Raw genomic sequence first — 23,374 nt, 5'->3', positions numbered from 1 at the left:
TAGCTGCATGCTTCTTAGAAAGATTTGGCATAAATTGGCATTTGGGGAATGTCTTCTGCTGAAGTGGCCACTTGGATAAAATATTGCAAATAAATGACTTTGGTTTTGCTAACAAGGATGTAAAAAATTGCAAAGGAATGGAATCTCACTTTACTTCTCATTTCTTTGCAGTCTTGTGGATGATCGTTGTGTTGTACAGCCAGAAGCAGGTGATCTTAACAACCCACCCAAAAAATTCAGAGGTAAGTTTATTAGACAGCTTATTACCCTTCTGGTTGAAAGAAGTCCTTCTTTTTGTGCAGTCACATGTGACTATTTTTGACCTCCATGCTTTCTATAGAATATTTTAGTGTCATCTTCTTCCATGAAGGGCAACTCATGAGGGAAAAAAAAAGTATGTAAGTGTGAGTGTCTTGTGAAGTGAGTTGTGGGACTTAAAAAGAATGCTTTGTGAGGGGGTGGAGATGGGGTTGCCAATTGAGGTTGGCTTTCAGATCTGTCCAAACTTACACGGTTTCCATAAGTTTAATTTCTTTTTCTCCATACTATCATACATGCCATTTAGTACCAAACCTATCTCAGAGAAGACAAAAATGAAAAGGAGCAAATGTTTTTAACAACTATTGTCGTTTGGCCTCATTTGATATTAACTACGTTTGACTTCGCTTTCATTCTGCCAGGAAACTTATGCTTAGTGATAAGAAATTCATGCCTACTTCTTTGCACAGTTTGGCTAGGGCTGATTTGTTTAAGAAGAATCTCAAACAGGAAGAGAAGCACTAACTGGGATTTTGTTTTGAAAAACCTTATTGAATTCTTCTTTTTTTCACCCCTTGGTTGCATCTTTTACCCAAAGGATAGCCCAGCCAAATATTCTAAAAATTTGATCTACCTTTTATTGCTGTTCCCAGATGTAGCAGCAACTGTTTGTCTTGTTTCTTTGTTGGATAAATCTTGTTTCCTTGCTTATGCTTTGCTTTTATCAGGGGCTCAGAATTTACCATAATTCTGTTCAGGTCTGGCCAGAACTGCAGATTATTGCCCTTGACAATCGTATACCTTCTGTACTGCTGGTTTTGTTTGCTGCTGTTTGGGTTTTGGGGTTTTTTTTTGCCATGACATGAAGATGTCTCATATAATGAAACTCTCTTTTTAGAATATTGCTGAAGTCTGTGAGTCCTTGTTGGTTTTTCTCCCTTTTTACTGGAAAACTAAATAGCTGATGATTCAAATACTTGAAGAGGCAACCTGGGGAAGTGTTAGCATTCAATGTTTAACTCTCCAGAAAAAGAACAATGGTGGTACATGAACTAGAGCCCTGACTCTAGGGATTTCTTGACGTTAAAATCATATGAAGGAATAAAGCCAGATTTGACTGAGACTGCTGGGTGTAGAAGGAGGGGAGGGGAGAGAGAGAGAAAAGAATGAGAAAAAGGCAATTCTTGCTAGCACAGTTTAGGAACTGCAAGTACAGAGACACATTTGTCTGACATAAAACATTGTGGTTAGACATTGTAAATGTTCTCATATTACTTATAATTTATACATGGAGAAAGAATGGTGTGAACCTTTTTCAACCTTTGTAGTTACTTCACTAAAGCTTTCATGGGGAAGTTTATGCTTAATGGTAAATGGCAACAAAAGTCATAAAACTTTTAGCAGGCATTTCTGTTATTTATACACATGCTTTATAAGTGTAGTCTAAGATAAAATGCTTTCCACAATAAATATGTTCAGAAGAAGTAATCATGAAGTTTATCAGACCGTCTTCAACACAAATGGAAAATACCCCTTTTTTTTATTCTGAAGCAAAGGCACACGGAGGCTTGTCTGGGGTGTTGCACGGGATGTCTCTGGCAAAGTAAGGAACTGCAACCATGTCTCTGCAATCTTACTTGGTGTTTTTATGACACCTTGCAAAAATACCTCTCTTGCAAATGGAACACAAGGTCTTCCCTAAGGTGCATTTATCCAAAAAACATTTACATCTGGCATATAAAGCAACCATGGGCATCTGGTGAATATGACTCAGTAGTCCCAATATTTAGTTTTGTCATACTTGAGATTTAGTCTTCATTACCTTGGGCAGTGTCACAGGTACAGCAGCTCAGTAGAACAAGATACCTTTTGTACAGCAGCAGTGTGAGCTGAGAACTGATATGGAAATGTTCTAGTATCCAGTGAGCTTTGTACATGGTGCCCACATTTGTTCAATGATTTCATATAGTCCGTACTAGTCATCACAGCTGATAGGATTGCTGCAGTTTGAGGCCTGAGAAGAAGCGTGATCTTGGTTTGAATTTAAATAGGTGCAAAACACTGGCACTGGTAACTGCAAATTAACTTTTGAAAATCTCATTAGAGCAGGACAATAATTAATCAAATTAAGTGACTTACACTATAGCTTTACACAGTACTGGAGAAACGCCTCTATGCTATAACCTGTTTTATATCCATGTACAAATCCTCTTTCAAACAAGCTGAGCTTTAAGGTGTCCAGACACAGGTCAGTCAAATTGGAAGTCACCTTCTGGGAGGAACACTGAATGTGTGACTTTCGTGGCCGGTGTCGAGGACCTCGCTTCGGGTAGTATTTTTAAGAAATGTAATTCTAAGCTTCTCTGAGCAGATCTGTCTTCTGTGGGCAGATGTAAAACAGTTGTAAATATAATTTTCATGCTTAATCAAAGTGATGAGAGATCTAGAAGCAAGATTCACTGCTTAGATATGCATACATGACTCTGAGAAAATGCAGTGTGAAACTAAAGCACATATATCCAGTAGCAGAATTAATCCATCTTGCTTTTTTCTTAGCCATGGGTGTTTCAGGTTTTAAAATTCTTGTTGCCTAGGCTACACTTAATCAGTTGCATCTCGTGGCAGCAGCAAGGCCCTGGTCTAGAGGGTGGTGGTTTTCCTTTCCTCCCTACTTTAGACCCTTGAAATACAGCAGAGCTGCTGTGCACAAAGTGGTGGTGTGTATGCACCATGCTTCTTCCTGGAGAGAGCCCCTCTCATACGGAAGGCAGTTGACAGTAATACTTAGCCGTGAGTATATGCTGTCACTAAATGCTGATAACCTGCTTGTGGTGTGAAAATAGTCCCTCCCGGAGAAGTGCGTTTCTAAAAGCAAGCACTTCGTAGCTGAAACGGAGGTGGGTTTTGTGTGCTAGTAAGTCACTCCTTTTAAAAACATTGGCTTCAAGTTGTCCTAAGGAAGATTCAGTGAGGGAAGCTTGATGTGTGTTTGGATGAACTGGGTTGAACAGAATGATTTGCAGCAGCACGACTGGAGTCAGAGATGGGAGCGATAGAGCCTTTCAGTCTGCTTGGAGGAAAACGTACAGAGGTATCCTGAGGACACGAGGGCTTGCATTGTTGACAAAAGTAGTGGAAAAAGTAGGCTGACAGAGTAATCTGGTGGTGGTGGAGCCCTGAAAGGGATGAAATGTAAGAGGAGGCTGAGAGTAAGATGGTATAGGGTTCAGGTAAGATTTGGAGTGTGGTGTAAAAGTAGAAATTGAGATGTTTAAAAAAAAAAGAAATTTCAAAGGGTGTATTAGATGGAAAAAAACTGAAGTGCTGGAGCTGGAAAGAACTCTAAAGAAAGGTATTATTCCAGCAGCCTCAAGTTGCTATGAGTGTTTACCAGTAGTTATTTCACATATTAATTGCTGTTGTGTCTCTAGGTCCTTAAAATATTAGCTTGACCACTTGAAGGTGTGAAGGCTGATTTTTTTTTCTTCCTTTTTCCCATCCCAATCAGAAGTAGATAGCACCTGAAGTTAGTGGTTTGAGGTTGGATGGTAATTATGGTCTGTGAGATTTCAGTGGAATTTTTTTTTTATTCTGGCTTTCTGAATCCACTTTAAATATGGTGGTTTGGGTGTGTTGTTTTTTTTTTTCTTTAAAGTACAGTGTTTCTCTGGCCCTTCATGTTTTCAGCTCCAACTAATTCAAAAGTCCTCTAGAACTGTCTTGCAAAATGTTAAGACTTAAGAGTATGTACATTAAGGTGTTTCTTTTAAAAAATGTTAACATGAAAATTCTTGCAAAAGAGTATTTTACTTAACTGGTCTGAATATACTGTGTACAGATGAGATTCCTGGAAAAAAATCCTAGTTGTACGAGTCTCCAAAAAAAGAAAGTGTGACAGTTCCTTGGTTATCTGCACTGCTTTGAACAAAAAAAGACATTTTACGTATTTTTATAAAGCTGGAATTACTGCTCTAATTGCCGTCTTTGAGTATGACTGTGCATCTGAATAGTGACTATAAATGAACATCCTTTTAATATGCATGGGTTTATGTGGAAAGTATGAACTACAGCTGACCCTCCAGCTAGGCTAAAAGCACCAGTGTTTCATTAGAAATCATTTGTACTTAAATGCACAGAGATGGATACCTATTGTGCAAATTAAAGTCAGACCTAGCAATAGTGGCAAAGCTGAAGCAGAGCCCAGGGCTGATAATTTTGGGCTCTAGCTGCTGGTTCTGTGCTCTATTAGTTAGTTTGTGTGTGCTTTTGCAGAGGTTTTATTTGTGTTCATTTTGTATTGGAACTTAGCACTGTGCTAAGCCAAATGTGTTTGCTTAATGCAAGACACTGCTACTACACCAAAACAGTCTGTCTGACAGCCTTCTCAGGAAATTCCTTACAGCTCTTTATTTGGGATGCAGATCTGTCTGCTAGGGATCCAGAGGCTTTGCAATAGCTGCATGAAACACAGGGAAAAAGGGCACTTACTGGGTTAATTAGTCCAGTAGCTACCTCCTTCCAGAACATTGTTTTAGTAGTTGCTGGGCAACACTCTTTTTTTGGCAAGATGTTCAAGGAATGAACCCATATCTTAGACTTAAAATACCCTCATGGTGAAGCAGAAGATGAGTAGTTCAAATTCTGTTTGTTCTTTTGATCCTAATCCATACTGTATGCTCTTTCTGAATATTGCCTTCACGAAGCCTTCGTTTAGGCTTGTCTGGTGGTGTTAGGGGCTAGCACTGAGGGTCTCAGCCTTTGAGCTACAACTTCATCTTCAGTAGAGGAAATGACCTGGGCACTACAAAGAAGCTTTAATATACAAATATATATGTATAAAAAAATAAATATGTGTCTACACACCCCAATTCTTTTGATGGATTTCTCTTAAATATGCATTGTGCTCAGCATTGATGAAAGTCAATATGCTTCTCCATAACAGAAATGTTTTGAGTTATGTTTTCTTCTTCATACCTTTGCCATCAATGATCTGAAGCCTGTACACTACTGCTTTGTTTTGTATGAAGGAAACCATATAATTTATGCAGTACTGATAGAGGCTATGGAGTTATGTTGCATACATACAGGATTATTTAGCCTTATTTAGCCAATGGAAGCTTGTTTATAGTTTGGCATTAGAACTGAGATTAAGGGAATTTTCAGTTGAAGGGTCACATACATAGTTTTCCCAAACACTTCAGAATATTAAAAAAACAAACTAAAACAAATACCCAGATACCTCTCCCTGTTAGTTTTGGAAAAATATTAGCAGCATATAGAAGTGCACTTTCTAGGTGGTAAGATAGTTCAATACCATCCCCTGTACTCATCAAGAAGAATTTTTTGCAGTATGAGCCATTAAGTATCATTTGTTCAGCTTCAGGTAAGTGTGTAGCCTCAAATCCTATTGCTCTCCATATGCTCTCCATGCATACTTTTCCAAATCTACTCTGGTGAAAGCAATTACATCAGCTCAGATTGCTTTTTAAACTTTGATGTGAAATAGTCTGAGTTGTATGACTTTCTGCATACATTAGATGAGTTCGAGTGGGTGTTTTGCAGAGGTTTGAGGGCATATTCCTGGAATGATGGGGAGAAGAAGAGGGGTGATAGATCTGGGCTGCATGGCTGAGTTTAGGCTCCTTTTTCTCTTTGAACACGGAGTTTCTAATGCGGGTGGAATGTTTGGGTATATTAATAATTAAAGATGCTTAGATTCTGTTAAGGATTATTTAAACAAATGTCTAAAATATGGCCTTTTTCACTCTGATAACCTTGTATTAACAGATAAAATAGCAGGATTCCTTTTTCATGCAGGAGGCAGAACTTTTGAGAGTGCTTGAGTGCTAAGTTCAAAGCTTAGCATTGTGGTCTTGAAGAGAAGTACATCACTTGCAATAGAAAAGTGATTCCTTTTCAGTTTTGAGATGTCCAAGACAGATTAAAATGCACATGCTGAATACCAAAAGTAGGAAGTGGGACAACAATAGTAAATACCTATTAAACTAACTTCTCTGTTTTATGGTCAAACACCATAAAAAGAAAAAATTATGCTTCTTAGCCCCTTTTCAAAAAGAGGTCTAACATAATGATTTAGTGTAAAATCAAAATAAACTTTTGGGTTGGTATGATGGAAGAGAAAAATGGTAAAAATACAGTCTAATGTTGTGCCTATAATTTTTTTTTTATTTAAAATTGAATCATTGGTCATTTTGAGTAGGAAAAATATTTCAATCTTGCTGAATTAGGATATAGATAAAATATCTAAAATACGCTTTCACTGCCTTGATGAGGAATCCTTTAGTATGATTCTCAGTATTTATAGAACTGTACTAGAAAACTGCCAACTGCTAGTACACATTTGAATTTGCTGCCCTTTATATGATGAAGAGATCCTGAGCACTGTCTCTAAAATGTGAATCTTTGGCCCACTGCATCCTACGTACAAGCAGATGTTATAGACAATTGTCACCGTGGCATTTACATATTTCAAAAAACTGGAAAGTCAGAAGTGTTGCATTTTCATACAGACAAATGTGCTTTATATCTGCTAAAGCTTGGAAAACCCCGTGAGAGAGAGAGTCCTAATCAAGAGTTGATGCACCACTTACATGAGGACACCTAAGCCTCCTTCCTCGCTGCAGGTGAGATGGTAGGCAACGTACACAGCCTTCTCTGCTGGCCCTTGCTGACTTCAGAGGAACATCATGAACACCTCATCTCCAAACATTTCTAACTACAAGTTTTGTGGTAGTGCCAGGCTCATCAACGATTACTTATATGGCTCGCTATCTTAGCAAGCAGAGGAGGAATTGGAGCTTTCCTGTTATGAGCACAGCTGGAGAATAGGTGTTATACTCTAACTTGCGTAGCTGCTGTGTCCTGTAATTTATTTAAATGTGCAAAAGTAGCCTGCATTGCTTTGAAATCCAGTAGTGATTGGACGTGGGAACCAAAGGGAAGCTTTTTTTTTTACAGAGGAAGGTAAGTATTGTCATGGAGAGTGAATCGGAAAGCTGGTTTTCTTTAATTTGCCATGTCTATTGCAGTGTGATTCCTTACTGGCCTATTAAGCAAGACAAATTTGTAGTCCAGTTGGTGGCTGTGCGTACTGAAGCACCAGGACATCCTCAACACATCCCAACTCCATGATGCCGATGTGCTTTGCTGAAACATTGGATAAACAATTGGCTAAATAATTATTGGTTTAACTGAGATGGTTTATCATGGTTTCGCTGTATCCTAGTGATGGGGTACCAAGACCATAACGGGAAAGGTCTGTATGGCAGAGATCACAAGAGTGTCTGTTTAACTTGGTGTTAAAAAGTTGTCGATACTGAACAAGAAGAGGAGATGGGTCTGTTTGGGATACAAGGCACAGGCTGTGAAGATTGGCTAGGCTGCGTTTGCATGCTGGTCTGTACTGAGAGTACTGTGGTCAAACAGCTGTCTGCCAACTTCTGGTTTTAAAGTGCTTTAATCTCGGATGTTTTGCATCTAGATGAAGGCAGAGCAAAGCCCCTTTGAAATAGACAGGGTCCATTAATATGCATAACTGGAATGCTGTATGAAAAATGCTATCTGTTGGTTAAGGTACTGCAACAGAATGAGGGGGGACTTAGTTGAATTCCTAGTGTGAAGTTTTGTGATCTGTGCACTTTGTTTACCCATCTAAAAAATGTGGGTAGTAATTCTGTACTGATGAGACATACTGTGCAGGACAACAGGGGAAATGTGCTGGTGTAGTGACCGTGTCCCAAAAATGAAGAAATAAGCTAAGTGCTTTTTTGAATGCTAATTCTTTCTCAACAGCTCTCACAGGTCTGAGCTTTTTCCCTTGTGGAAAGTTTAGGGTATTTCAGGTAGGATCGAGGGAGGGATTGCCAAAAAGCAGTGCTTAGCTATTAAGTAGAACAGTACTGTTAATAAACCTAGCCCCAACCTTGTAGACAAAAGAATACTGTGGCTTTGTTGCCATAGTTTCAGTGCAAAATCTGACCTTAGCTACAATAACATTCGGTTAGAAAGAACTAGCTAATCAGTTTTCTAAAATTAGTGTGTTCCCTAGTACACAAGCCAGTATGAACAGGATATTTAATGAAATATTATACTTAGTCACAAGAGCCCAAGGGAGTGAAATGCCTTGATGAATTGTGGGGGTGGGGTGACACTGGTGCATATCTTTTAATATAGCAAAGTTATTAAAATTTGCAGCTTGCTTAATATTTAGGGTAGGTCAACTGTTGTGTTCTTCTGTGCACTCAATCTACTTTGCTCTGTTCCTTTTAAAAGCTCTCAGAGTCTGTTCTGTAAGCTGGGAAGACTGAGATGCTGGTGAGTCTCATCAATACTAAGTACTTCCAGAGGACCTTCAAATAAACTTCAGAGCTAGTGTTGTGCTTTTTGTTAGTACAGCCTGAGTGCTTTGCAGATGAAGGAGTCTTACTCATATGGAAGGATGCAAATACTGAAGCAGATGGATAAAGTCATGAAGTTTGTGGAAAAAAACTGTGTGTGAGGGAAGCAGTCTCCCAGGTATTAGGTACCAGACATCTTCAGCTTTTCATCAGTTGTCTAAAGTATTGAGGAACTTAGGAGAGAGGTTCAGAGGGGGGCTGATTGGTAAGGTCTGGTGTGTAAAATATTGCCATCAGTCCAGAACACCTGACTTGAGAGTGCATTTATTATGCATGAGGCTCCCTGACCTAGCCTTGGGTGAGATTTTATCAAACTGTAGTAACCTAGAGTCAAAGATTGTTTCTTGGCAATATGGGAACTGTGATGAATTATCAGGTTTTCTTATGTGCAAGTTGGTTATTTGAGTATTAATACAAGAAAAAAATATGTAATACGCATATTTGGGGCAGGAGGCTAGGTGAGCTGTCTGTTACTTCTGTTTGAAATTTAAGTTCTCATTCAGCTGGTTCAGTGTTTCTGCCTGGCTGAACCATATTGCCCATGTAGCTTTCTGGAGTCACCAACATGCTGAATTTTTCTCACTGTAGGTCTTGAATGGTAGCTTGCAGCTAAGGAAGCTGAACTGCCTTCTCTACAAGTCTGATGTACAGGATCGTGCTAGTGAAACACAGCTTTGCTGGTGTCTTGTTGGCAGTGCCAGGACGAGAGCCTTTGTCATCCAGCTCTCCATCCCGACTTGCCTGCTGTATCTCACGCAGTGATGAGCAGTGTTCCCTTACTGCTTGGTGCTTGAGAGATACCAAATACATGGGAAGAAGATTTAGACAAGGAGCATCTGAATTATGCTTACCAATTTGGTGGTAGCTTTTGTTATTTCTGTTAGCTAGAGTGAGTTACTAATGAATCCTCACCTCTTCTGACAGTGCTTTGCAGTTAAGGTTAAAAGGGCCTGTAATTAGTCAAAAGCAACTGTAATTCACTTAGTGAATTCCCTGAGACTTAGCTTTGGACTGTCCTGGATATGTAGAAGCACAAATATTTGGTGACAAATGCAGCGTAGCTTTATTCAGGAAAACGTTTTTCACCTTGAATGCGTTGACACTTGCATAGCTGAGCTGTCAAGCAGATCTTCTTGGCTCTCTTGGTTTTGCTTCTGCGACACGTAGCTTTTGATTCCTGATACAGCACGCAGTCACAGGAAGGTGCGATCCATATTCTTGGATCTTCCAATTCAGATTCGGATTAGCATGTTTATGCTTCAGGGTTTGCATTTTTTCTGCCTTGTAAACCCAGCTGCCTTCCCCAGTAAACTTTAGGAAACCATACCTAGGTTTTACTTTGGCAGAGGTGTGAACGTTGTTATCAAGTTTTTCCCCTTTACGTTTTTATGTGACCAAATTTGATTTCCTCTTACCCCTTGACTTGGTGTGATCATAAGGTGTTTCAGTTTTCAGTGGGAGCAGGTAAGTGTGGTGTGACACCCCTGAGGACCTTGTGCATGTCTAACTCTTCAGAGAGTCTGTTCTGTAGGTTCTCGCTTCTCCGTTGCTTTTAGGATAGAGTGAAGTTCTGTGCTGCTTGTAGTAGCAGTAAGTTATACTAAAAGCTTAGATTATTTTACTTTACCTAAAAAATAAGGCTTTATATTTTTCAGGGACTTCCAGTTCAAAAATATTTTCAATTTAGGTCATTTACTTAAGAACACAAGAGGTAAATGTGCAAAGTACCTGTACTGAGGAAGTCTTAACAGGTACTTGTGTCCAAGTGCTGCGTGGAAGTCATTAGTGAAAGAGGAACCCAGCCTCAACCCAGAAGTTAAATAATTTCACTTCTCATTTTCTGGGTAGCCTGTTCTTCACCAAGCAAGACTCCTGACTAAAGTGGTGGTATCTCTTCAGCTGTAAGCTCAGGGAAGTAATGCTCTAAGTACTTCTGTTTGAGAGTAGTCAGAAGAAAAACGGTAAGGCTGCCAGCATAGCCAGCCATAAAAATGTGCTGTTACCAAAGCCAGACCTTGCCAGTTGTCTTCAGTGAGCAGTCTGTGACACTTGAATCTTCCTCTATTCCTACATTGCTGCTGGAGATTGAATACCCTGTCCTTCTTGTTGTAGAATCTGGATTCATCATTCAAGATGAAGTATAGTACTTAATGTGTCAACACCTGAGTGTGATTTCTCTTCTTCAATTATTGATGCATTAATAGCACCTCCAGCTGAGTTCTTCATATTGCTGGGTGGAGATTAAGGTGCCATGGCTAATCTGTCAAGCTCCTTGTGATTTGGGACCTGTCAGTGTAAAAATCTCCAGTCTTTCCTGCATAACTTTAAAGTTTGTGATCCAAATGCTAGGAAACAAGTGAGTTGCTGGTTAAGGTTCTCGATTCCGAAAACTGCATTGCATTTTTTGCAATCCAGAAAGGAATTTGCTGCTTTGAGGTCAGTCTTGAAAAGCACCTACTGGTTTTAGGAATTAACTGGAAAATATCAATTTGTTTCCTTGCTTGACAACTGACTGGCTGGGGTGTAGGGAGTTACAAAAATCCCGGATTAGCATTTAGTAGCCCCTAACAAATGCAACCAGTATAAAGAAGCCTTGTGTTTCTCACCTAGAAAAAGTATTGTTTGTAAACATATCTATGTTGATTTTTCTCATTTGCTTTTAAAAAAGAACAACTGGCATACGTAGGAGGCTGTTTCTTATGCACTGCACTTGCTTTTAAACTTCTGACTTTGTGGTCATAGCAAAGGACAAAATGCATGCAGTGTTTGGCGTAATTTTGTGGAAGCTCAGGTGGAGGCTTTCTGCCAGCTGGTAACTGGTAATGGAGCCATTTGTGCTGGTCTGGATGCAGCCTAGCAGAGATGCTGAGAAATCTGAGCTCGTTAGCTCTTATTAAATACTGTTACCTTGCTGTGAAAGTCAAAGCGTTTAGGTTGGCAAGTCTCATGCGAATGTTTCAAACACTAGAATAGCCATTACAGATTGACTGACACTAAATGCAGTGTTCCTCAAATATTTTATTCTAATGAACAACTTATTATTCAATCAAGTAAGAGAGTTACTTATGTGTTAGAACTAACACTTCCTTCATACTTAATTTGTGAAAATAATCAGTATTGAGTTCTCAGTGTTGGCAATTATCATCTGTTTTGATTATATAATATACACAAGTTCAATGAAAACATAACTCCTTGTATTTTGGTTGAAGAGTCTTTCTGTAGCTCTGTCAGATTTTTAGAATAAGAAATCACCTCCAAGCTCTACTGACAGTGGAGAAGCCGTGACATTGCTAGAAAACGCTGCGACAGGATATCCTCTCCTGCTTTAACTAGAGCAAATTATCTTCGAGTCAGATTTTAATAAGGATACAGAAAGCTTTGCTATGCAAAAGCAATCTGGTAGCACTTAGACCTTGTATTTAATGAATGTCAGCCCTTTTATTCGTCGGGGTTAAAAATTATACAAGGAAAAAATAAACATAGAACTTGTAGGCATGAGGAAGTGAGAGAGCTGGATGAGGGAGCAGCCATCCTGAAAAGGAAAAACTCTTAGCTATATCTACAAAAATCCTCCCCCCCCTCCTTCAGAGCTTTGCATGATCTCCATCCAGCACCAGTTAACTTCAAACAACCCCACGGAGCAGCGTTTCAGGCTGATGGTGGCCCCCAGTCTCTAGGACCAGGGTGGGGGCTCAGTACAAAAGGACTTGTTTGTGTTAGGGATTCCAGTCCGTGACTGCTCCTTATGCCGTAAAGCTGCATTTTATTTTTGAAGAAACAAGAATAAATCTTAGTATTATTAGAATGTAACCAGTACTTATGTGGAAAGAGGAAAAGTTTAATCCCTTCACTGCAAACCTCTGAAGTGAAATTGTTAGAGCCTGGTGATGCTGGGATACTGAACGTGACTAGAGTAAGAGAGGACTGAGCTGGGGTTTTAGTTGAGTGTTTTTCAAAACACCTTCAAAAAGCAGAAGTTGCAGTACTGATCTGGCAAATGCTCCACCAGTCCAGCCTGGAAGTTTGGACTGGCTTCAGAGAAAGGCTTCAGAGAAAGGCTGAGGAACCAAGTGGTGGGTTTCTGGTGTTGCTGGGTCACGAATGGCACAGCACAGGAGATGACTTTCTCAGCTACAGCATTTTTCTGTTAATTTAACTAGATGTTCTTGTCTGTAGCATCCAGGTGCCTTTGACTTCTTGCGCATGTCTTTACATCAATATTAAGCAAAGGCGCTTTTTGGAGCGTATACATACGTACAACTCTTGGGGGTTGTGTTGACTTATTTAGTTCTGTCCTTCAAAAGTGCACTTTACATATTGATTAAATTTTTCGATTATTTGCTAATAATTATCTGTACCCATGTGATCACAACAAACTGACACTAGAAAGGTGATAAGAACAAGAGTAACTCAATTATCAAATTTTTCTGGGAAACAAGAATTGTACCTTGTGCGGTTGCTGTAAGAGCATTTAGCTATGGAAACAGGGTGGTGACTGCATGCCCTGCATGCGCTCAGTACTGAGCAATCCATAGCAGAATAATCTTTCCCTGCTGCAAAGTATACACTCTAAATAGGAATGACAGCACCCTACAAGATAGTGTCTTAGGGATTGGAAGGTAAAATCTGAAGGCAATATAGATTTTTATGGATAATTCTTGGTTATCATTGACAAGCTTTAAAATAAGCTAAGAATTTATATCCTCCCACTCCTTGTCAGGCAGATGGCCTTGGTCATGGAGAATGACAATGAGGAGAAGATCCTTCAAATATGATCTACAAGATTTAATTCCAAATATATTTTTTCCATATGCTATCAGTCATGTGCTTAAAGCTTTTGTGTTTTGTGGAGACTTGGGAGTCTTGACAGACGATAATTCTGCATTGGGATCAGAATTTGCAGAGAACTCTTTGGAATTTAAGAGCTTATTTGTCTTACAGTCTCCTTACAGGTTGGCTTGTGTGTGTATATATATAAAAAAATAAAAAGAAAAGGGAGTATACTATATGTAGGGGATTTTATATTTAAACGTAGTAGCTTTTGTGCTGAATATCCACTAATGTTTCAGATCTGCTTCTTTTAACCTTAATATTATGCTTGACACTTAATTTCTAATTTTTATCTGATGCAAAAGTTGAGCGGGTGTTTTAATAGTTCTTTGTTTTTAGTATTTAGCTGAAGTTACCTTGAAAGGTCAGCAGCCATCGCCATAGCTTTTCAGTCTTCACAATCCTCAACGCTAAACAGTAGTTTTGAAGACCTTGAAGGCATGTGGGTAGCAGAGGAAGCCATAAAGGGAACAAATGTGAATAATTAGTGCTTTGTCTCTACGAAATGTTTGATTGAGGGGAAACCCTGCAGCTGTGTTGAGGCTAAACTCATTTCAGTCGGTGTGAACTTGGCCTGAGGAATGACTTCAGACCAAGCCTGCAGTGGCAGTCAAATTTATCAAGGACTGTGAGGAAGCTGCCCTTAAAATAGGGTAGTGTTTTTGGATGATTGTTGAGGTGGGGTACGGGAAGTGAGACAGACGTGATGGCAGGCATGGCAGTGCGTTTCCAGAGGGGTACCACAGTTCACTTGTGCTGCTTCTGCACCCCAAGCCAGCATCCATTCAATGGGAAGCAGAAGGGATGGGGGAGAGGGAGTAGCGCAAGGGGAAGAGGAGAGCCCTTTGCAGGCTTTTGAGAAGGTGGGGAGTTCATATGGGATTCTTATTCTTTACATTGGTGAGAATAACTGAATGTTCAGAATAAAACTGGATAAAATATTTTATTCTTGTAACTTCTCCAATAAACATTTACTGAAAAGAATATTAAAATACTGAAGTTTACAGTTTTCTGCAGTTTGAAAGAAGGAAGAAACACAAACCAAAACTGTGGGGAAAACTGTAAAAGTTCTTGGAAAAAAAATTGTCAGAAAAAGTTTGGTTTTTTTCTGTTGTTTTCCGGGAGGGAGGGGATTTCTGTTTGCAGAAATTTCTTTCTTTCAGCTTTCTGTGTTAAAGTTTTCATAACCGATAGTTTGCATATATTTGTGCTGTATTTGAGGGTCTTTGTGATCCTTCGCTGAGGTTTGTTCCTGCCTAAAATGCGGCTGTCTGATAACTGGGAAGGGATTGAGTGGAGCCGTCTGCTTCTCATGCAAAATTAATTCCCTCTTGCTGGACCTTACTTTCCTTTCAGGTACTCCCGATGTTTACATTTTCTGTTCTCTTTATTGTACCTTTTCTGTGCAGAAACTACTGGATTTGTTTGTATGCTCTGTGGTTTTGTAAGTCCAGTGAGCCTGGTCATTGCTTTGATGGCCCTGCTGCTACCAGAGTTGTAAAACCACAACTGGAGGTAGTGGGGAGGGGGTGCTAATTGTAGAGTTTGGGGTGTGGGGGGGGAAGACCTTGAGGTTTTACCAAAACCTCAGATTAGTTACACAAGTCCATTGCCACAGACTGTTTTGCTTGCTACACATGCAAAAGTGTTGAGTCCTGACTTAAAGTACCACCTTTGAGACAGTGCAGTCTGAGATCCCAAACAGTTAACTACTCTAAAGAGCAATGTGATATTCATGCAGGGTTTAAATTATGGCTAATACAGGATTAAATTTAAACACTGTGTTGGGAACTAGACATCAAAGTACACAAAAAAAGAAAAAAAAAAAGGAGAAAAGAAAAGGGAAAAATAAGTGTCAGGAAAATGAGTTGCAGCCTTAGACTTAAAAACTCAGTAACTTTAAAAGAAAAACTTTTATCCTTCGGAGATTTTGAAGTGCCTTAGTGTTCCTTCCTTCAAGTCGTGGTTAAAGGCTCATTTCAGAAAACCACAGTGACTCAGCTACTTTGAATATCTGTTCAGTTAGCATGTGGCTCATATTGGAAGCCCTAAGATTTTCTCCCACCTCCAAAGGTGGTTTTTATTGGTGGATACTTTATTGGAAGTATCTTTTGCACTATGCTAATTTTAAACATACTTTAAATATTTAGATTTTTAAAGAAGTGTAAAGGCATAATGCCCTGATATTGGTAAGTAGAAAGGAGAACATTTGTTTATAAATATTTATTATTTTGCAAATGCAAAGGTAAGTTTATCTAGATTTTTTTTTCCCCCCACATTTGAAAGTGACTGCTCCAGAAACAGTGCTGTCTAATGTTTATTGCAGTATAGTGCTGGATTATTCTGATCTCTGCTGAAGGACTGAAAATGAGTTCCTTGGATATTTTTTGGATTGAATCAGTTAACTTGAAGAAATGGACAGTTCCTCCTACCGTGCTTTGGCCTCTTCAGATCTGCGTGCTGGTCAGATGGTGCCTTCAGAAGAGTCCATGGACATCCTTGCATGCATCAATATGTACATCTTGTCTTTCTGGTTGTGACCCTCAGATAAATTCTTCTGTGTTCCTCTGTAAAGCACTACATGTTCTTGAGGACAGGACCTGCCTTGTTCTGTGCTTTACGTCCTCAAGCTCTTTGCTTGGGAATGGTAGGGGTGGCTTGGAGAGAGTTGGTTCTGGACAGAGCTTTTGAAGAATCAGCTGGGTGGCCTGGTGAGAGATGTTTCTGAACACATCAAGGGCATTTTTGAGCAAAACCTATATAAATACACATAAAACAGTAGTAGTAGGTTGTACAGGAAGGAACTGTGTGAATCTGTCCTTCAGTGTGGTAGGGATGCAATGCATCTTTTTATCCTTATTTAGTGGATAGAAGCTTGAGGGTGGTAGGAGGAATAGATGATAGCAACCAGGTACTAGTGATGATAAAGAAAGTAAGGTGTTTAGTGGAGTAACCCTTCCATAAGACATAGTGATCTACAGGACGACTTCTTTAATAGTCTGAGCTTCGTCAGGCAGCATCCTGTGTGGGTTTTCTATGCTTACAAGTGTGTGGCACAACCAGCTGTCAGGTTGGGCTTTTTAGATTCATAATGGAGCTAGTCCAACCTCTCGACTAAAATTTATGCAACTGACTGAATTGCTGAAGTGGACATCTTGCTTTGCAATGATCCTTGATTACTAGCATCATGCTGGTGCTAGATCTGAGGACACAAATAATCTCTTATTCATTTTTCTCTGTATTTCCCTGTTGGTACACAGAAGCGTTGCCATGGAGGAGAGCGTGGGGTGGGAGTAGGCAGGAACCAGCTGCTTTAGGGCCACGCTGGGAGGAAGACTGGGGGAGGATAATGCATGAAGTCTGCTCTTGCGAACAGTCCTAGGAACTTTGCTGTCAAGCGTTGCATGCGTTCGTTATGGAAGAGCTTTGAAGGCGTGTAGGGAAGGGTGGGTCTTTTAAAGAGAGGAAGTTGTCTTTCTCTGCACCGCTTGGGAGAGAAGAGCTTACAGAGCTAACGTGCATGGTGGACTTCATGGACCTTTGTTTTCAGTCAAGAGTGCCTTGGCAATCTCGTGCGCCTGCATGCGTTGTTTAAACAAGTACTGCTTTATAATGATGTCGCACTTCAAGGATGTGCGGTACAACTGTATTCCTTTTAAAAAGTGCTTTGCAAATTTTTAATCTAGCCAGCACAATAAGTTTGCTGATAATTAAGTAACACTCCTTTACCTGAAATATGCTTGTGACCTGGCCAGATTTTGTGTGTGTGTGTGTATTAACGTTTGTTTGTCTGTTCTCATGAGGTCAGGTGTTCCTACACTTCACTTCGGATAGCTGTGTGCTGTTTGAGGCTAAGATTTGCCATAGCTTTGGAAGCTTTTTCCTGTTGGTCATATCCCTACAGAGCAGCAAACTGATAGTGCAGGACTGGACGTAATGGTGGAATTACACAAGATACCATTATTGGAATTGGATGACTCCTCCTGCTTGCTTCTGTCCATATTATCTTTTTGTAAATGTAACGCAGTGGTCACTTGTGGGAATGACTGAGTACAGGTTTGATAAAAGAAGTGCTTCTCAACCGCTTCCATGCATTAGGAAGTAGAAGTCCTGAGTACCAAGAGATCAAGGAAGATAGTGTGATGTGATATTCTTTCTGCATGCCTGGCACCTCTGTCTGTGTTGCAATCATTTTGACCCATTTTTGTTACTGTTTTCCAATGATTTCTGAAAATTTTCATCATAAATCTAATAGACCTTACAAAATGGAGACTGCAGGGATGATTTCTTCATCAGATTTCATTAGAATAGAGCAAAAGGGTGTTCTGTTGCTGAACTGAAGGATCCATCCTTGATATATCACGGTTAGTATATCAGCAGTCTCAGTTTAAATATTTTTAGTAAAAAAAAAAAAAGTTGATTTGTATACATAACAAGCATATGGCTTAAGGCTTCTACTCAGCAGTTATTTGGATGTATTTATTAGTGAAAGTACCATGTGGGGATGTTTGACAAGAAAAACTTGTTCTCTGGAATAAGGTTGGGGTTTATGAAGTTAATTAGTATTCCACAAGCAGCTCTCGAGTGAAGGCTGAAAGCTTTCTGATTTTAGCGGTCATTTGTGTCCCCAAACGTGGGTTGTCTGAAAGTGTGGGCTATCTGATGACGATTTTCAAGACATGTTATTGTAAAGAAGTGGAGATAATGTGCATGAAAATTATAATATTTGGCAATGTTTGTAGTAGTGCAAGTTTGAGGATGGAATACAAAAACTCTTGTTACATCCTTACTCTGGCAGGTCGTGTGCTGTGACCTGCCATCACACTTCCAGCCTTAGTATTTCCTTTTAAAAAAGGGGTTACTCTCACAATGTCATAGTAACGTTTTGGCTCAGAAACTTGCTGCTACACCGTGCACACGATTCTCCAACGCTTTCCTTGAGCAGCTCATCTGTTTCTCTTTAAATATTAAGTCTTTGTAGTGTTTCAACCATACTTTAAATGGCTTCACCTTGTAAAAGCCTTCAAAGCTTTTTGAATGACCAAGAGGGGAAAACTGCCTAGCAGAAGCGCTCCTGTGCTGCCACACCACAGGAGGATGCAAGGCACTAATGACCACTTAAGGTCTTTAATAGTTCTCTGTTTCTATAACAGTCAAAGATCATGGAAATAAAATTCACTGAATATGAGTTTGTACCAGCCAATATCTTTTGGTTAAGTCTTATAATCCATCTTTCTTAAAAAAGTTCTGTATTTAACTTAATGTGTAATATCGTTACTGCTCTGATCTTTAATAAGAAAATAATGGATTTGTGCCTGAATATATCTAACGTGCAGTTCGTGTATTTGAACTGAAAAGTAGCAGGCTTTTTGAATATTTCCAAAGGGCAAATAGAAGACGTGCTCGGTAACTTGAAGTTCACCTTTTAAAAATCCAGAGACATGGTAGACAAGTAAATTTAAACCACTGCTTCTAGTCACTTCCTTTTCATATGGTGAGTGACTTATTAAAATTGAAAGTCAATGAGGAAAGTCCCAAGTGCTCATCCAGATCTAAAAGCTCAGGAAATTACAAATAATCGACTTTTCACATCTTTGTCACTTAATTTTTTGTTTCACATATCCTCAGGTGTTTTGAGGGGAGTTTTTATTCCACTTGTATCAGTTATTTTTGAATAAGGTCCAGATATTTCATCAGTACAGTTGTCACTTTCCATGATTAAGCCTTTGGATAGCATCAGTGTCTGGGTTTCATTTGTGATCTGACATAATCTTTATTTCTTGAGTCCAAGGCAGCATCTAGTTTTTGAGCATCTCTAATATCAAGAATACTTGCAATCCATCTTTCATAATTCATGTCTAGTTTATTGTACCAGAGTCACTTGTTGGTTCAAGAAGCTGATGTACTTGTTTTTCCAAAAGCATGTGTTAAATCTGTTGTGGGTATCAATTATCCCTGAGGTCTACAGGTGAGTGAAATAGTCAAGTGCTACCTCTTACTACTGCGATTTTCCTCTGAAGTCATAAATCTAGAAAGCATTGTTTCAGACCTCCTCCATGGGAGAGCTGGCATGGGATTGTGCATTGAGTGCTCTTGTTGCTGTTGGTGCCAATGGCCATTTTTTAGTCGTTGAAAACAGCAACTGGCACCATAACGGGTGAAAAGACACTGTGCAGACGTCACTGTTGATGTAGTTCTTATGAATGGCTGTTAAATTTACAGTGGAGCAGGGGAGAGCTGCAGTAATTTTTAAAACACTCCATCATGTCTGTGAAACCAGCAGGGTTAGGTCCTGCCTCTGAAGTGTTATTTGGTCCGTGGGATCAAATTTGAGTGGGGCTGCCTTGACCGTGAGTTGCCATTTCAGGCTGTCCTGGCATCCCCCCACCAAAGGATTTCATCTGCCTGCACTGTTGCTCTATTTCACTCTGCAGACCAACAGTTGCAAATTGGTATTATCAAATCTATTGGATATAATCGGGGTTTTCTTTAGTTGCTTCTGCTGTTTCTGAATGCTAAGATCTGGTGTAGAAAAGGAAAATCAGTCTAATCTGAAACCTGAAATCCTGAAAATCAGGGCATAAACCTGACGTGGATCTGGAAGTAGGGGCAGGACCACCCTACACAAGCAGCCAGGAAACAGTTTTAACTTGATTATGATACAAATAATAATTGAAAAAAAGGACAGTGATTGAAACGAAGGAAGAGAAGGGACAGGAGCAGGCAATGTTAAAAGAGGACTTCAGTGCATTTTTCTGAACTGCGAAGGTTATTGCTGCTTTGAAGCTACAGACAAAGGTGGTATTCGTGATCCGAGATGACTATCTTTGCTGACTCTGTGCGGATATGAGTGTAGGATGTGTTCAGACAGTGATGCAGCTGGTGTTATTTAATAGCTCTCACCAGCCCATCCATCACTTTTGAATCCAGCTTTCTTGTGTGCTGATTGATATGTTATCATTATGTCAATAAGACAGCTTGAAAGATGGCTTAAAACATTGAAAATACGTAATTATTGTTCTTTATGGAAAAGGAAGTTTTTAAAATGGATGTAGCACTAAGTGGTTTGAATACATTTATTTTCTCTAGACTTTTCAGAAACAAATACAGGTAGGGATGTATGTTGTGGTGGCAATGGTCATGCCTTGAGGGCGAGATGGTAATGCATAGTCCTTTTTAGTGCTTCCCTTGGCAATGCAAATGCTTTGCACTGTTGTTATCTGTCCCAGGGCTTCATTACAGTTCCATCACAAGGATCAATTAAAGGCTGGGAAAATGCATTCTGATTTAAAGCACGTCAATGTTAAGGAAAAAAATTCAGTGCCATGGTGATGGCTAGGTAAAAGTTCAATTGTCACTTTTTTCCCCTCCTGTTTTTCAGTTGATTATGTGTTGCTGTGAAGGCCTCCCAGCTGTGACTGAAATGCCACACTAATGTACAGATTTGATCATCTTTTTGCAGCTGGCAGGAGAGGGGACTGAAATGAATGGATTCATTGATTTGCACACACTGTGAGAAGGCAACAATTAATAGGCTTTGAAATTCAATGACTGGTAAATATTGTGTTCTTGAAAATAAATTGTCTTAGGAAGCAAGCAGCATTCAGGACTGAATACACAGGTGGATACTCCTTGCTTGGCTTTGGTAAGTGTTGGTGTGACTGCTGCAGAGAGGGAATGCAACTTCAGAAAGCCAAGTATTGCAAAAGTGGCACACCGGAGAGCTTGGGGCAGGGGAGCTCCTGCTTTGGCTGGTGCAGCTCTTGTGACAGAGGGATACGAAGACTTGAGGTCCATGGCTTGCATGTTCTTACTGTGGTATCAGCATAATGGCCTTTCTTGGTTCCTCTTGTCTCAAGGATTTCAGGGAAATAAGGCAGGCGTTGTCACATGAAATTACAGTACCTAAAAACAAACTTCTTGGTCTGCTCAATAGTTGGACAAGAAGTTAAAGGAATGAAACTGATGGTTTCCTTTACAGGTATGTTTTAACTCCTTGATTTATTGTATGAAGTTTTGGTGTTCCTGTCGCACGCTCTTACAGTCTATTATCCAGGGACATGATCAGTTGTGATAAACTGGGGAGTCCTAGAAGCTGCTGTGTCCATGGGAAAATAGACACCAAGTTAACACAAAGTGTTTATTTCTCCAAAAGGCTTATACTTGGAGCCTGTATGAAACATCCCTTAGAGATGGATTATAGTTTGTTCTACTTCTTTTTTCTGGAAGAGAATGAAGTAGTAGAGTAGGCTAAAATAAAGTGAATGACATCTGTGTGTGTTTAAAAAAAAAAAAAGAAGAAAAGAAAAAATCCAACTCAGTTTCTTTTTGGCGTTGAAAAATGAACAGTATTCTCTTTAGCAGCTCCACTGTTGTGCTTGTCCTCATCTAGTAGTATATTGGCAGCTTTGTACAGCAAGGTGAAACGTGTGTCAATCTAGGATACACAGTCCATTTTTAGGATTTGGATTTTTGTTTTTGCATGCTCACTGCTCTCAGGTGCCAAGCACTTCAGGTGATGGGAGTGCCCCATCAGCATCTCTTTCCAGACATAATCTATGGTGATTCCATTGCCTATTTAGAATGACAGCATTGCATTAAACAAAACAAAACAAAAACCAAACCAAAACAAAAAAACCCAAACGAACTCCAGTAAGAATGTGCTGTCGGCTCCTGCTGGCTGGGATAAATGCCTTCAGGCCTCTGCTGGCAGGCTCTGCTTCCGCTCATGGTCGCTGAACATTTGTTCTTCCCATTTGCAATCCGGTCTAGTGAAGCTGGCTTATTCACATTTCTATTATCCAGCTGTCTGGCTTTTTTAATGCAGCATGGCTTTGCTGCTTTGGCTTCCAGCTCTCACTTGCCTTATTTGGTAAAACAGTGCTCTTAAGCTGTTCCTGGAAGGGGCTGTTTTACTAGTTTAGGGACTATTTTCCACTTTCATTTTTGACCTCTAAAGCTATAGATTGTGTTTCAGCAGTGGTGCTGGCATAGCTTAACTCTTCAGTGCTGTCAAACTGGAATATTGTGCTTTTTAGAAGTGCTTGAAGTGTTTTATTCTCTGCTGTAACACGCTGGTATGCTGCTGCAGACAATTTGAGCAGAGGCAATATATGGCAGCACTTGTGTTTACAGCATATATATACCTTGTCAGCATAATCTACTTTTTAAAATGACAACCAGAGTGCGATCTTCAGTGCTAAGACTACGTTATGGAGGACTCGGCCAAATTTTAATTAGCTGCATGATTTGTTGGCATCTTCTGTGCTCTGTTCCTGAGAAGGGGAGTGGCGTACAGCGACGGAGTGAACTTGGACAGATTGAGTAGCATCATTTGATAGGCTTCAGCAAGAGCACCTCTGGTTCCCTGCCAAAAGGATGGTGACTGTTTAAAGTAGAGAGAGGGAGAGGGCCTCAGTAAGTGAGGTGAAAGACTCAAGCCAAGCCTAGGAACAGAAAGCAAGGAATAAAGCTTTCAGTCTCAGAAAACAGATGTGGACACTGGTGTTTTACTCTGTTTGCCTGGGAGTGCAGCACAGTTCAGCAGCATGACTCTGCTCTATGCAGCTCCAGGGTGGTGTTTCCTGTAATTAAGGCAGATCTGGGTTTTTTGCGTTTATCTTTGCTTTGCTAAGCTCTTCAAGTAGTGCTGATCAAGTCCATCTATAGCTAATCTCCTGGAAGTCTGAACATTCATGTGGCAACACACGCCTTATGGACGCTGTCTGCTGCTGCCAGTGTAGCACTGGGTGTCTGCTGCCACGCTGCTGGTAACTGCATTTTTCACAGCTGGCTGTCCTCTGCAAGCTCCACAGAGAAGATGACGATTTGGGAATTAATTCGGAATTACCTTGAGAATTGAAGAAACA

The 23,374-nt window shown here is 39.9% G+C and overlaps 1 protein-coding gene across 2 annotated transcripts in view; it reads left to right on the top strand.

Annotated features, from left to right (window-relative positions):
- Nucleotides 1-23,374, top strand: part of ITPR1 (inositol 1,4,5-trisphosphate receptor type 1) — a 180,194-nt gene that overhangs the window by 18,242 nt on the left and 138,578 nt on the right. For both annotated transcript variants that reach the window (XM_072875732.1, XM_072875731.1), the window contains exon 3: nt 172-242. In XM_072875732.1, the coding sequence (XP_072731833.1) occupies nt 172-242 (71 nt within the window). The remainder of the gene's footprint in view (nt 1-171; nt 243-23,374) is intronic.

Source organism: Ciconia boyciana, chromosome 11, assembly GCF_034638445.1.
Source record: "Ciconia boyciana chromosome 11, ASM3463844v1, whole genome shotgun sequence".
Classification (NCBI taxonomy): domain Eukaryota; kingdom Metazoa; phylum Chordata; class Aves; order Ciconiiformes; family Ciconiidae; genus Ciconia; species Ciconia boyciana.
Note: the sequence above shows the minus strand (reverse complement) of the source record. Positions and strands in the feature narration are given on the sequence as shown.